The sequence below is a fragment of the Dicentrarchus labrax genome, unplaced genomic scaffold (assembly GCF_905237075.1).
Source record: "Dicentrarchus labrax unplaced genomic scaffold, dlabrax2021, whole genome shotgun sequence".
Taxonomy (NCBI): Eukaryota; Metazoa; Chordata; class Actinopteri; family Moronidae; genus Dicentrarchus; species Dicentrarchus labrax.
The window spans coordinates 20,108,463-20,124,827 of record NW_026136703.1 but is presented as its reverse complement, the minus strand read 5'-3'; the positions used below and the strand labels follow the sequence as shown (position 1 = coordinate 20,124,827).

Sequence of the window (16,365 nt, the reverse complement as noted above, 5' to 3'; positions counted from 1 at the left end):
CAAGACTTCTAGCACAAAATCTGAAATCTGAGCCACAATTAGACAAACGTAATGGGATCAATATAACTGTGCCAGAGGGAATTCCCTAATCAAATGGTAATTTACTGAATCGAGTCAATGAAGTCCACCCTTTGCTCGACCATGGCTGCAGTTTCAGAATGGATAACGTGATGAACACAGAAGAGTTTAATCAGAGCTTGTAGTATCTTCCTCAGGCGCTGTCTACATCTATGACCCACAATTTTCCACAAAATTTAAATAAATGCTCATTTATCCAAAGACAAGGCAACCTTCATCAACTATAGTAGTAAGAAAGACATATGGAAGCATAAAGAACGAGCTATGTAGACGTACGCTGTATAATATCACCCTGTTGGCAGTGGGGAATAGGGATTTACCCAAGCTATCATGTTTGGCCCACTTGCTTGCCAAGCAGTATCCAAAATACATCTCATTTAACATTTTCAAGTGCCAGTTGGCACAGACGCCGGAGGATGTTTGTAACATTCATAGCCTGTCTGGCTTTTTGGGCTGGCTGCCTGGCTACTGTTCAATTCTTTCTTTTATTAAAACACAACTCCAATATACAACCTCTGTGGAATTTGGGGAATCAGCACACAATGTCACATAAAGTGATTGGCTGGACGTAACCCAAACATAGAACTGAGATGATGCAGATGACTGGAGCCGTAAAGAGTCGTCTTTCCATAAGCCTGTTAGTTTTATACAGTTCTATCTGCTTGATAAACACATGACACAGCCTCAGGTTTGTAGCACTTCCCTCCACTTCTGTGATTTCTTGGTCTCGGTTTATGTGGACTTGCCATTATTGGATGGTTACTCAATAGTTTTCAAGGTTAGAGTACCCAGCTTTTAAAAAAAAAAAAAAAAACCTGCCATAATCATAGGTTTTACATTTGGAAATACTAGTATACTGATTATTGGCTATTTTGTTCCTGGTGTGATAGGGTTTGGTCTCTCTTGGCCTGATTTGGGCTCGACTCCAACATCACCTAGGGTGGTCTGGACTCCAACCCTGTACACTGCCCAAACATTTGTACAAATGCATGTTTGATCAAACATGCCAACTGTATGAAATATCTAGATTTCAAGAACCAGTCCTTTAGGATTAGGATACCTTACTTGACTGAGAACTTTCATTTGTAAACGTCCTCAATCTGATCTGTCTATGGCAGATCTGTCCTTGTAATAGTTTTATATAAACAACGAACTACTGGTGTTGCAAAATAATAGATTTCTGTTATGCAGATGCATCTTGAGTGTGATATATAGGCTCTTACACCATGCATTTTAACAGTGGTTTGGCTCACCTCATGAAGTCAACTAAACCATGCAAGTGACCTTTTCAGCCTTCACTATTTTAATCTTTTACATAGCATTGACAACTGGTAACCCCCAATTCACTGTAGAATCCCACTGTAAGATTAAAGACTAAGCATACCAACAGCAACAACCCTTTCACTAAGTCCTCCAAACAGACTCTACAATAAACAGTGAGACATAAGAATGTAAGCAATAGAGAATAGCACTATGAAACCCTCCAGCACCGCCACGACTACACAATCAAACAGACACCACAGGGTAGAAAGGCAACCACCACCAACGTTGCTGGTTCTTAACAAAAAGCGTAGAGGGAACTGACAAAAGCCTTCAAAATAAAAGTGCAGCAGTGTCCTGCACAGATATAAAAAGTGACAATCAATATTTCACAACAGGCATTACTTCTAATGTGAATGTGCGCAGCCTCCCAGAGTGCAAAAATGTAGTTTGCCCTGATTCTTTCAGTTGATAACACAACACCCACCCTAATGGTTTTAGAAACTCTTACTGCACTATCACTTTCCCACAGCTTCCCGGTGTTCACCTCAGGGATACGTCTTAGTCGCACAGTACACATGAACTATTACACCAAACATCACCACTCACTGCCATCTACTTTCCCAGGAGGCATGGCCTGCTCCTCAGAAGCTTTTTTAGAGGAACAGGCTTCTTCACTGTCACTGAGGCAGGAAATCCATTATTCAAAGAGTTGCCATATGTATTCAGATAGGATGTAAAAAATATGCAGCTCGGAAGCACTTCACAAGACTGATGGGAAGCATGAAAGACAATTCAAAGCTGCCTTTAAACATTGAATGGATGTCCATTATGGTCAATGAGAGGGATTTATCTCTTTCTCTATGCACATGACATAATCACAAAACTCATTTATTTATTTAACTCCTTTCAAAAGATTCACCAGCCACTAACAACTCTGCAAAAGTGACCAGTAAATATTCTTCCATTTACTACAAACAAAAGTAAGTGTATTGATCACAAACAATAATTGCATGTTGCAAAAAATATCAGCTAATCAACCAACCAACTAACCAACTGTTCCATTAGAGAACTAAATAAGAGTTAAAAGGGTTAGTGTGCAACTGAACAAGCAATGACAATGTCCATGTACATCCAGTACTTGCAATGTATAAGTGACAATCTACTAGTGACTTTAAATTGTGTGACAGTTTATTGCACTTACGTGGATCCTACTGCTCACCTTTCTTATTTTTAATTTAATTTAAGAAACACTGAAAGGTATTGCATTTCTGATAAGGGGCAGCACAGGTGAAACATAACACACTAGCAATGTCTGAACCTGTATGGCACATAACAGCACCGTTTTGTAACAGACGTCGGAGCATTAACCTCAATTTTTTAAATCACAATTTAACCCAGGTAGGTGCTCCCAGCTACTCCTGCCCCAGTTAAAGTTTAACCAGAACATTTATCCAATTAACTAGAAGTGTGGCAGCCCCTTGAAGCAAGTGAAGAGTATATAGTTTCACATGTTTGAAATATGGAATAAATTAAAACTGTGTTTATTCAGTGGTCTGTTTGATTTAGATAATGGTTGCATGATCCTGCAACCTGAAGGCCGTGGATCAGATGTTCCCTGAAAGGTGCGACTAAGGCAGTCCATGATTTTCTATGCTTTCCATAAGAGTTGACTTATATAAGCCTTAATAAAATCAGTCTGGTGGATATCACTTGCATTTCCTCCTTTCAGAATATTATTGAGTTGTTACGGTTTTTGCAGGCTCAGGTTTCCAACTTATGTCTATACAGAGGGGGGGTTGGCTAAAAGCTGTGTAGTAAAAAGAGTAGTACATTGCTATACTCTGACCATTTTTTATATATATAAAAAAATATATATCTTTAAAATCTTTGAAGCATCTGGTTTTAGCACAAAATATACAGTAAAATAATGGCTGCAAAAACATTCCATAATTTAAATAATCCAATCACTTATTATAGCTGCAGAAGTCTTCTTATATCTCACTTTAAACTATATGAAAAATGACACAACATAAACTAATCTGTAAAAACATTTCATTGACTTGAGATTCGGCAGTTATCTAGCATCCACCACATTTCCTATACACCTTTCACTCGAGGAGTGAAAAATGAATAACAGTTCACAAAAGCTTATAATAATCCACTGAGACAGAAAAAAGCAGGCTAATAGGTGAAACTGAGGCTAAACAAACAGAAATATGCTCCAGCTGCTCCATATAATGGGGATTTCTTGGCGTAAATACATTATGTATGCTGACAGAGTTACATCAAGCACATTAAATATTCTCAGCAAACCAAGTACAAGATAATGGGGATGAATTTAAGAATCACATCCTCTTAATTTCGCATGGCAGTGAATACGAGAAGTGCCATATTCTATGCAAATGGTTCACCAGGGAAGCAGCCCAGCAAGCTGTTTGTTGTGGTTCTATGCTGCAATAGTGTCAGTTGACTTGTCATATTAAATTCATAAGAGAGGAGGGTCTTAGCTGTTGTGTAGAGGAAAAGGAGTGGAAAGTGGGTCATATTTTGAAGATACAGTATGCACTGCACTACAGGCTTGTGACCCTTGGCTTTTTTCCTCTGTAAACGCTGATAGCCTCCCTGAAAGGTCAGATACAATGCTGTTTTTTTATGGTATGAAAGCTCACTTGCATGGGCAGACCTTGCACTGATCCAACCAATACTACACAGCTGGATGGAGACCAAGCCATGAACTCCTGTACTACAGAGTACCAGGGGACGGAAGCAGCAGCAGACACTGCGGGGAAGCTGCTACAGTGAACCGTCACTGGACAAACAGGCAAACTAGAAGTGATGTGTGACTGTATATAAGGTGTATTCCCATTGTCTTCTGCACAGAAGGATTTACACTAGAAATACCAAAATGTTATAGATTTGAAATATACTGAAATATCCCTTCAGTGACTCTTTTCTTGGTGGGAGAGCCAGCAAAGATGCAATCCCCCACCTCTACAAATACCACTACATTACTGTTCAACAGTATATAAAATACAAAATAATAATACAATATAAAACATAAGATTTCCTTCATTTAAATTTTTTTTGCATAAATAAGACTTAATATTACATACATACAAAAATATCTTCAGAGGTGAGAATCATAAAATGACGAAGAATAATGAAGGCCGTGGGACAAAGGCATCGAGAGAAGATGCCCAATGACCATGAATCTTTATCATTTCATCACTTCCAATGTGCTTTATTTTGACTTGTTTTTAATTTTAATTATTCATTTATTTATCACTAGATACTATCTAACACATGGTGAACAAAGGCTGATGCAGACATGCAACAAATAAAAAAGATCAACCCAGAACAACTTAGATGGATAAATTACACGTCATGGATGACACATTGCACAAGCTGTAACCGTGGTAGAAATCTAATCCCTGGGCCCTTCTAAGCCACAACATTACACAGATTGGAAGCCTGAGATTTACTGTAAGCCTGCGAAAGTCAAAACACGCAAGTGTCACATTGACCATATCAGAAATTAAAGTGTAGCATGTAGCATGAGCATTAGAGAAACTCAATGCTTGATAATAAATGAATGTTTCTACTAAATGTGCATTCAACAAGCACTTGACTGCATTCATAAAAATGATGTCATTGTTCATAGAAACCAGTCTGTTCCATCTACAGTGTTAAACTACAGAATTACACAGTTACTGCAAGTCACATAAAGTAGGCCCCAAATAAAGTTGAAGGAGAGTGTGTGGGATTAAGTGGCATCTAGAGGTAAAGTGGTTACTGAATACCGCTCGCCATCCAAGTGTGTATATAAAACAGTGATGGCTACAAAATGTGTAAAAGGCTCTATGAGGAGCCAGTGTTTGGTGTGTCGGTTCTGTAGAAACGTGGCTGTTTAACATGGTTGATTCCATAGAGGAGGAACCTCTCCCTCTGTAGATAAGGTAACGAAAACACAATTCTTATATTCAGGGGATTAATGAAAACATACCTGTAAATATTATGTTCTATTTCTTTTTCCAATAGATATCCTTCAATGTTATACACTGGTCCTTTTAGTTTTTATTTCAGCTTGTCTATCTCTCTAGCCCACATTGACCCATTCTATCTTTTAGGCTAATCAGATAGTTTGTGTTACTAATTTTGTTTTAAAGTCAATAAAGCTAATAATGCTGCCTGTGTGCCATGTACCAATGCCAAGTAGTGTTTGAGAGAGTTAAGAGAAGTGCTGCACAGAATGTAACATTCAAATTGAATGGAGAGTAGAGAGCTGTGATAGAAAATGCTGCAGCTTCCTTCCCTGTTTATCTTCTCACTGCTGTTGTAGCTCACGTGCAATAAAAGGCTTCTCCTCGATCATCTTCAAAGCAAATCCGCCGGCCTATCACGTAGGGAGCTTTGTCAGATAAAACTGAGATTGTGGAGGTGCTTAAATAACAGAAGCATAAAGAGCATTGTCCACAGAACAGATAGAACACTAGACATACAAAAAACTTTAATGTTGTTTGTTTTTCAATAAAAGATTGAGTGTCTAGTGTCTCACAGGTAATCTGACAGGACTCTAGCTAACAAAACTAAAAGCTACTTCTACTGCTTTTGACTTTGACTTGGGAATAGTTGAAGCACCAGTGGCAGACAACCTGAGAGATGTAGTGGGTGCACAACTGCCTGACAGGCATGATTCAGAAAAATGTATTTTGGTGTTATGGGATGTAAGTGCTTGGTTGACCTGCAAAACCAGCTTGAAGTGAATTCTTAAGCAGACTGCTAGACTGACAAGTCTCTACTACTGTGTGCAGTTTTCTTCTTTCTTCTCAGCCTTTTGCATTCTGAATGAGCTGCGGGCCACTTTTAGTGTTTTGTTTGAGGGGAAAAAACTGAAATTCACTAGATTTCAAACAGTGGCTTAGTGTCTTTTCTTTAATTTGTTTACCCATCACATACAAAGTCTTGGACAGTGCTAATTGTCCCCACTGTGTTCTGACCAAATGGCTTGAAAAGAAAACTACATTTGTATTATCTTACCTTACATGCTTCTAATCAGATTTTAACTTGGATTTCTCTTTGCATTGCAGCATGGTACTAAAGGTTGTTTCTGTAAGTAAGTTCTGTAAGTGTTAAAGAGAAAATCTCTTAATTACTAGGCAAAATCAATATGTTCGACAAAACTAATGCGTTCTTTCAGGATAATCTGGGGCAGTACAGTGGTGTGGTAGAATTAATTCAAAATTCAATAGCTCAACAGCTGCACACTGTATTAAAAGGCAATACTGCACTGGAGACGAACATAATACATACCAAAATATACTAATACTAAGTACTAAAATCAACTTAACGTACATGATCCTGCCTGGAATTTCATTCACTGTCTTTCTATGAAAAGAATCACGCAGAAAGGACCAATACCAAATCCATTTCATAATGCCTTTGAATGATGCATTGAATTACAGTACATTGAATCACATTATTAATATATGCCATGTGGAATTAACACTAATGTACTGAGACTGTCTGAACATCTCAACAAACTACAAGCTTCAATCCATACATGACCTATATTTCAAGAGAAATACGGGACTAATAGATTGCAATATCGCTAATGATGAATAAAAAAAAGCAAAGTCCTCTTTATATTGTCACGTGAAAATGTGTTTCAGTGCTGATGGATGATGGATTCGTTAGCCAGAGGGCATCTAGACAGTTCAGTTAATCTTAGGTTGGTTTCAGTGTTGGTAAGAAGCAGATGGAAACAGTTTTTAATAGTCTGATTATTAAACTATAAAGAAAATAGTACACTTTGGTTGTTAATGTGACAATGGATGACATAAAACCTACACAATGTACCAATACACTGTACCTAATCATGCAAAATGCAAAACCCGACACATAAATAAATAACAAAAAAACATAACTGCATTAGAGTAACGGTGCCACTCTGGACAGAAATAAATCTACCTCTACGGTAGCAACTAGGTTGGTGTGCTTTACTGAAATATTTGCTAACCTTGCTAAAATGGCCCTTCTTGCATATGCAGTAAAAATAGCCCAGCAGAACACATGGTTAGATCCTTGTAATGGAACGTGATCAAGGTCAATGTAGTGTGACTCAAAGACCTCCAAGAGCCTGGTAGTTGTGACACAATGCTGAGAAAGAAAGGTCAGGGCCAAGGAGACCCTTTAAAGGATCCTACACATTAATCCATACCAGGTCCAAGGCAAAGCTGTACATTTATCAAGACAAGTAATACATTTATTTTTATTTGTTATCTCAAATTAACTGAGACAACATTTAAATCATTATCAAAAATAACAATGGCATTCAGCATTTGTTTCTGCTGAACTCCTTCTTGGAGGACTCGGGGAATGTGGTGCTAAGTAAGACACTTTCTATTAAAGTAAAATCAAACAATATTCACAGAAAGGTTTGTAAAGCAGCTTTCAGAACACCATGTGATATTAAATCTGATAGGTGAGTGCACAAATGCATCAACAAGGAAAACTGTAGGACACAGATTAAGAACAGCAGTCCAAGGCTCAGTGCTTGCTCTGAATCAAACGCCCTCTCTCCGTTCAACTGCTTCTTGCGTGTGTCCGCCACAAAGCAAAAAAGACTTTTCTATCAAGTGATTTAAATTCAGAGAGTGCCACATAGTTTCAAAGACCTACTTAGCATTGTTATACAATAGCTGAAGAAACAGAGAGGTAAAGGCTATTAAGGAGTGTTTCAATAGCTAGGGCTGCTGAAGGGAAATGTTTACACAAAATAGTTTTCAGTCAAAGACAAAAGGAAACTAAAGCCCTCCCTTCTTAAGCTTACATATTGTTAAGTCCATAATGTTGCTGAACATAAATGCGTGATGCTCTTGGTTTCTCTGGGTGAAGCCCCTCCAGATGCTCTACTGAATAATTTCTATTTAAAGAAGACATGAGGGCCTTTTCAAAGGAAAAATGAACTGGACAGAAGACAATACACAGAACAATGAGCTACTAGCTGTATGTGTACTTAACCTCCAGTCCACTGACCCTGGACAATTCTAATCTGAAATTCACAAATATAGGTCAGGGATTATACCCTGCTTAACAAATGGGTTTACATTATACATAGCACAATATCCCCTGTGTGAACAACATATGCATCTCTGATATCACTCAGCAGTGATGTAATGTGTAGTGGCTAAATATGTGCTGGTACACTGACAGCTGTCCTTGTAGAGTCCTGTTCTGTTGGGGAGAGGAACAGGCTACCGCACGAGTTACAAGCTGGACAGGAATTTATCGAATCCCAAACTATAAGCGACAAGCATGTTCATGGCATGTTAAGCTTTTGAGTGCTATGTGCAGTACTATTCAGTCCCCCCCCTGGCACCATCAGTGCAATAATCCAGCAATATACTTGTAATGGCCCAGTGGTTTGACTTAATCTATACTGACATAACATGAATAAAGTCCGTAAGTAGGCCTACCCTACGGTGCGCTACACGATAAGCAAGAAGACGATGGTAATAGATAGATCACACTGCAACACAATAAAATGTGAATATAAGATTTATGTATGGTTTGTGTTCCTACTAGATCTTAAACTATGGAGCATAATGCCTGAATATATTGGAATTAACTCACAATCCCAGAACTTCAGTCACCAACTGAATTTTTCACATATTATACATATACATTGTATATATACACACATTGGTATTTTTTGGCATAAGGGGTTTCCAGAGTGACCCCTAACAAAACTACAACATCCTGTTCTTCTGTCTTGTTGCCTTTGCTCAACAGCAATATTCAAGTGAGCAGCGTGATGAGTGACAATTTAGAGATCCGTCTCTTTCTGTCTCAGTAGAGATTCTGGCACCTCAACACCAACAGGCCAATATTTCATACCCATCTGATAACAGTACACTTCATAATGTGTACATCACTGCATATCACTGCATAAAGTACAATGGGTATTTTTATGTAGGGTGACATGAGGCCAGGGATTGATGTTGCACTAAAAAGAGAGATGATGGTCTGCTGCCAGTAACAGTAACAGTAACACAGAATATCATAGTGGCACTAATGCGGATTGGATCTGGCTAATCAATTTGCCTAATAAGGTCTGTAACAACATCAATACCAACCCACTCGGTTAGATGAGTGCATCCCTATAACGCTGATGAGTTAAAAGTTTAGCATATTCGCAATTTATTTTTTATTTTACAGATTCGTAGTTGTCAAGTCGTTCTGGAGGTAGTTTAAAATATCTTATTTAACTTATTTTTATCCATATTCTCCACCTTTACAAGCATGTTTGACACGTAAGTCAGTAAATTACACAACAAACAACAGGTTATTCTATGCATCCATCCTATGTACAAACTTACCCTGAGGAGGGTATGGGGGTGGCTGGAACCCATTACACCTCATACTAGGCGAGAAGCTATTGAATGGTTGACACATATAGACTGACAACGATTTACACACAAACCTATGGGCAATTTACAGTTTCCGGTTCATCTAACTTGTCTGACAGAGAGAGACAATTGACCTCAAACCCAGGAACTTGTTCCTTTGAGGCAGCAGTACTAACTAAATCCTCACCCAGATAACAAGTTGCTTTGTTTGAAAGGTGATAAGGATGAAACACTGAAGTGAAACAGAAGAAAAATTGAACTGAACTACAAAACCACTTCTCTTATTTATTTACAGGTCCTCTTCCGCATTATGTTGCACTGGTCCTAACAGCAAGATAGGTGCTGGTGTTTTTAAAACCAACTTTGTTTGACAAAAACACTTCTATTCAGTCTCCATTTTATAGTGACAAAGGGAGCGACAGCTGTCAGCTGCAGCAGAACTTGTATTTAGCCGGGCTCTATTCAGACTGGCTTTTCTTCTGTCAAAAGCGGCCTGCTGGTTTTGCTTGTCCTCCAATCTCTGCCAGAGCAACACAGGGAAATCTTCTGAACAACCAAGATTTGTTGCCCATTCTGAGGATGTTTTTCAGGCCAGGCACTGCAATGAGGCCTTCTAGAGGATTTGGAGCCCTTTGTTAGGACAGCTATAAAGGGAAGGATACCCAACAGGGTCTGGGTGTGATGAACAATATAACGTATGCGTTGCTGTGCAACGAGAAAGCTAATCATTTGATACAACGTCTAGAAAGCTTGTTAATCATCTAAATAGGTATTGCTGAAGTTAACAACCAAATTTTAAATGTACACAAGGCAAGATTATTTTTTGTTTTAGAATGTGTGAAGATGTCTTGGGAATTTTTGTTTTAGGTTGGATTTTGCTATTCCATGATCTATTTTGTAGAAATCCTTCATACACAATTCGTGTTCAACGAAACACTCGTCATGGTGCCAGTGTTTAGGTCATTTACAGCTCAACCAGCTTCTATCACATTACTTTTTTTTTCTCTCTCTCTCTCAGTCTCTAATAGGTCCTGCGGGAGTGTGTGAACTAGTCAGGCGTACAGAATAGTCAGAGATTCACCCTGCTCATTGGGAATTGATTGCACTTCCAAACCCAGACTGAGAGGCAGAGATAATTCGGGACTACATATGCAAACCACTGCAATTCCTCAACTGCAGACAGAATATGGCCCGAGGAAACACCATAGTGTTGTTTGATGTCACCTAGATTAAACACAAACAAGGCCAATAGGGGGTTACAGAAGTATGACGGTATGGTATGAGGATGAATTCATAAGCATTTAATTCTAATATACAATTTATTAACCAGAGCAACTGGAATTATAGAATAATATAGAGGGATGTACCTCACAGTCTTCACTCTCCTGAGAAAGGTCTTTGCCAATGTTTTCCATTCATTAATGTGTTTTATAAAAACCAAGCATGTGTAAAATTGACACTTGCTTGAAATGGATTTGTTTATATGCTATATATACTTATATTTGTGTGTGTTAATACAACACAGACTTTCAAATCAATGTCAACTTACATCTTTGTTACGTACACTTTATGGTATCTGGCCAATAAGAACAGAAAAAGACAACAATGAATTGTATTTTGAATTTTATTACAATAAAACAAATCTGAGACAATATCAGTATATCAAAATTATACAAATATTTGGCTCAGTTCTGCACAAATTAAAGCAAAGAATAGCTGGCAGAGCCAGACTTAGCCTGAAGCTGCCATATGCTATTACTGGTGAGAAAATGGGCCACACTGGCCTATATACCTGTATTCTGCAACCATTTTAATGGACTCAATCTGATGAACCTGAAAGGCCAAACTACTCTAAAATGCTGTTATCACACAGAGCCACGATCTCACTCGATTTCTTTTTTAGAATCAGCTCTTAACTGATGAGATGCTCCAAAGCAAGTACTCAATATTCACACCATAAATTCAAAGATTAAACTTAAAGGTTGGCCTATTTCCTACAGAAATGTGGCAGGAGGACACAATGTTAACCACACAGTGTAAGGCTGGAGAAGTTAAACATAACAGATTTGTTAGTGCAAAAAACAAGCACAAAGCGTAGCTACTATCCCATTCACTACTGTAAGATCTTTTGCCCTGAGAATGAACTTAAACCCCAGTACAGCTCTACCAACTCCAGCTCTGGTGATGCTTTTATGTCTAAAGAAATAAACAAACTTTTGGGTGAATCTAACTGTGCTAGTACTGGCTGTAACCTACAAAAAGGTTGGATGTGAACCACAGAGTGCCTTTGCACTTAGTAGTTTATAGCCTCTGAATTTTTCATGAACAGTATATGCGTGCATCTGTGAAACTGGCCAGAACCGTACAGAACAGTTGGTACAGTGCAACTATTTTAAAGCTAATGGCACTGCAGAGGGATAAAAATGATATTTTTACAATTAGATTGTTATTATTATAATAAATGAGAATACACCAAACAGTGCACAGGTTTCCATATGGATACATAAGAGTGCAGGATAAGAAGGGCTGTGTAAAGGCACTCTAGTAGAGCAGACTAAGTATTCTCTTTGATTTGTTATGACACAAAGATCAGCTCAATAAAAAACTGCACCTGGCTCACAAGTCTCTCAGACCGCAGTCATTCATTGTTGATGAGCAGCGTTTTAAGCTTGTATCTGCTGAGGACAGACAAAACCAAGAACAGTATAAACGTGCATAAAAAGAGGAAGTTCTCTCATGTCTGACAGTGGTGCTGAGCAGGGATTTATTCTGACAGTCTGTTACAATATAGCTGAAACAGATATCTAACACCAGTGTATCATAATTGTCTAATGGGAAACATCAGTTTTCTCTGATATAATCAAATCCAGAATCCATCAATCATGTATCAGCGACAGATTGGTGAAAGTAAGCCAAATGTGCCACTCAATTTTTCATGTGGCTGGCTTCAGACCATTCGCTGAGTGTATTAAGGAAGGAAGGGATTTGGTTGATGCCAAAGCGGAATAACTATCCTCTGCAATTACATTAAGTAACAGTCTCTGCAGTCAACACAGACTGGACAGTTGTCAAAACAGAGAAGATCCCCAGGAATAAAATAGCGTGCTGTCGTCTGTGGAGTAAACATCTGTCATCAAGACTGATCCATCGTCTCTCTGACCTTGATTTTTAACTCTTGTTCATTGGTTATGTGTTCAAAGTGTATGGCTTATGTTTTGATCTACCATGGATGCTGTTACGAGCCGAGCTACACACCAACAGAAATTTAACCTATAACACTTAAAATACTATACCTGTTCTTTGTCTTTTTTTGTGGTGTGTTTAATCTCATTCCAGCACAACTGGCCAAACACTGATGCCATGGTAAACTGAATCGCAACGCACAGGTAACCATCAGGAGCAACATTTTGCCATGTAGATCCAACTGGTGAACTTGCAACTAATGGGCAACCCATTATATCACCCTACAGCATGATATTATGCCCAAATATTAGCACTGTTTGATAGCACAGATGTTATTGCTAAACATCTGGTTTTGATGTGAAAGTGCAACGGCTTCTTTCTTGACTCACTTTGGTACCAACCTTTTAACAATCACACAGTACTGGGAGAAAGCCAGGAGATAAGAGGCAGAAATACTGCTCTACTACTACTCAATCAACTATACCTTCATAGACTATAATGCAAGGAAGCCACGTGACAGACCAATCATTTATCTTGTGTGGTAAAATAGTAACAATAGAGGATGATGGCACAGCAACATACTGTCTTTTAAGGAAAGCTGTGAACCCACAGTTGAATGCAACAAGTTTGTTCCCATTCCTGCTAATTGAATGGCATTCTGTGAATTGTATAAAATGTTGTTATGTACAGCAAAAAGTAAATTTACACACTTAAAAACAACTGTTGGAATACAGCGAATATCATAAAATGATGATAACTAAGCTCTATTTGTATTACAGATTTGCTTAGACTACATTAAACCTATTAAAAAATTTTTTAACAACATTTACTACCATTTTTAAGATCCGAAGATCCACTCACGACCCACCCACTCAGCAGAAAACATGCCAATCAGAACCCATAATTGCTTACGGGTCTGTTGCCCGGGCCCGCTGATCCTGCAGTGAAATTTAACAACGCACTACAATGACGTCTCAGCAGACCTTTGCCAGAGAAACCAAAGCATCCTTGGAGCAATAAATAAGAATCAGTGGACGTCAGCACCATCAAAGAAATTTGTCACACTCTTCATCACAACCATAACACAGTAAGCGTGTTAAATTCCCTGAGACAGCGCTTAAAGAGCCCGCATTTAGTATCAACACAGCATTAGAAAAGGAAGGGAAATGAATTACCTTATAGGTGTATGGTGCTTCTCCCAGGTTGATTCCATCTTTTGCGAGTTTATCCCTTATCAGTACCTTGAGCTTCAGTTTGGGATAAGTCACAAAGTCATTGCAATCTGTTTCTCTCGGGTTATGGTTTCCAGGACAGGAGGCCTGGTGTATTCCTGCGGTCTGTGAGTGTGACCCCAAAGGTCTAAAGTCATCTTCTCTGTTCGAGTGCGGAGAGTGGTTGCAAGTAGAATCCAGAGGCTCTAAGGTGAAGTAGTAGCTAGGCGCTTTCCCTTTGTCCTCATCTTTAAGTGTCTGCACCGCCGTGAGCAGCCTGTCTCTGTGGTACTCGATGTTGACACCTATGGCATCGAGGTCCGGCTCCCCGATCTGTTTGCAAACTTCCAGATCATCGTACCCGTTGTCAATGAATGACTCCACATACTGGGCCAGGTGGAGCTTCGACAGCCACTCGAGGACGAGCTTTGGCCCTTGGCTCATCTTTAAAAAAAAAAAAAAAAAAACAGGCTGTATATGTATACACAAGGAGGGCCTACCTTAAATGGACATCATCATCATATCCATTAACACTGCTGCTGAGGGTTTTGTGCAGCTCCATGTAACTCCCACCCTCTTACACACAGTCCTGGGGCTCATTCTCCACATTAGACACATCTATTAGTGGAGGCCAGAGCAACAGAAAACACAATGAGGGCATATTTGGAGACAGCAGGGTGGATGAAGGCTGGAGACACCTTTAACTCCTCTCCAACCCTGGTTGACACATCTGCCCTGCTGAAGTTCCCTTGAGCAAACACAGTGCAGACAGTTGGCCCCCCTCTCTTGTTGCCCCTCTTGGCGGCGTAAGTTAGTCCCCCCCCCCTCTTTACATGAAGGAGCTGTGGCTGTTTTTAAAGCCAAACAGAGTCCCTAATTTAACTTAGTCAGCCGTTAAAAGCATGTTAACGGTTAGTACGGCGAGTTAACGAAAGCTCAACTGACATTTAACGGTTAAACGTACTTTTCTGTCGTCGACGGAATCGCGAAGTTAAATGGTGTTTTAAAAAAAAAAAAAAGCTTTTAATGGAGTTGACCACATTTCGGTGAAGTTATCCTCTGTTAAAGATGAAAACCCGGAATATAAAACAGTCGTCTGCACCCTTCCTCTTTGTCTCATTCATCGCTACAGACGCTCAGGTCCATCAAACATTCATCCGGAGCAACGAAAAAAAAAAAAAAAACATGTAAAGGTTGACGGTGAAGCCTCAGCGATATATATTTAAATTTATATAACTAATTACTATAAAAAATATACAAAAATAATACAAAATGTCCTCTACCTGTTCAGAGTGCACTTGTTGTGGCTGACTTTGTGCCTAGCTTTCGCCGTATTTAACTTTGCCGTCCCTCCGCCGGTTGAGTCGGTGTGAGGATGATGCTCAGCCTCGGCTTCACTCACTGCTGTAGGGGGCTTTTTCTTTTTTATTTAACCCCGCTGGATGACGGGAGTTCAGCGCCACCTGCAGGGGATTCTGGGAAATGTAGGACCCGTGAGTAGTAAAGTGATCTTGATGATGAAATTACTTAAAATAGAATGAAACCAATGATAAAAATACATGCAAATAAAATAAATAATACATAAAACATTATTATTTATTCTGGCCACATAAAATACAAAATTAAAATGAATTAGTAATGGAAATACTCATAAATACATACATATTTAGACTTTTTTTTTTAAAAAGTGATATATTATTATGGGAACAAATGTATACAAAAGTTAAAGTCTGTAAGAATAAACTGTGAGAACAAATATTGGCACTAAAATAATTTGCTTTTTACAGTTTATGGTATGCCAGTGTATATATGTGCATCTCTAATTAAAACTAGTCCAAGAAAAGCAAATCTTCCACAACTTGAAGTTTGCCTGCAAAATAATGTCTGAAAATGTCTATGTGAAAAGTCACAACAAAAAATTATTTGAGCCACTTTGCTCAGATGAATAGTCTCTCAATTATAAAACTGTAATACATAATTGTAATTGTGCACACAATTATTAGTGGTAATATGTGGGGAGGCAGCAGGGTGTCCCTCAGGATGATCAAGGCAATGTTGGAGCTAAAGGGGTTTTTAATCTATAGCTGACACTGACCTCCGACCTTAGTATGGACATGTCCTTAGATAATTCCCATGTAAGAATCAGTGACGCATACATTTTTAAATGAAGAGCAAATGAGCAAACAGGACAACGTGAAACTGAAAAAACAAGACGAAACAGG

At 38.8% G+C, this 16,365-nt stretch overlaps 1 protein-coding gene across 1 annotated transcript in view; it reads right to left on the bottom strand.

Moving 5' to 3' along the window:
• Positions 1–14,938, bottom strand: part of sash1b (SAM and SH3 domain containing 1b) — a 48,101-nt gene extending 33,163 nt beyond the window's left edge. The window contains 1 exon segment of the mRNA XM_051396418.1: positions 14,108–14,938. Within this exon segment, the coding sequence (XP_051252378.1) occupies positions 14,108–14,587 (480 nt within the window). The 5' untranslated portion in view covers positions 14,588–14,938.
• Between the last annotated feature and the right edge of the window lie 1,427 nt (positions 14,939–16,365).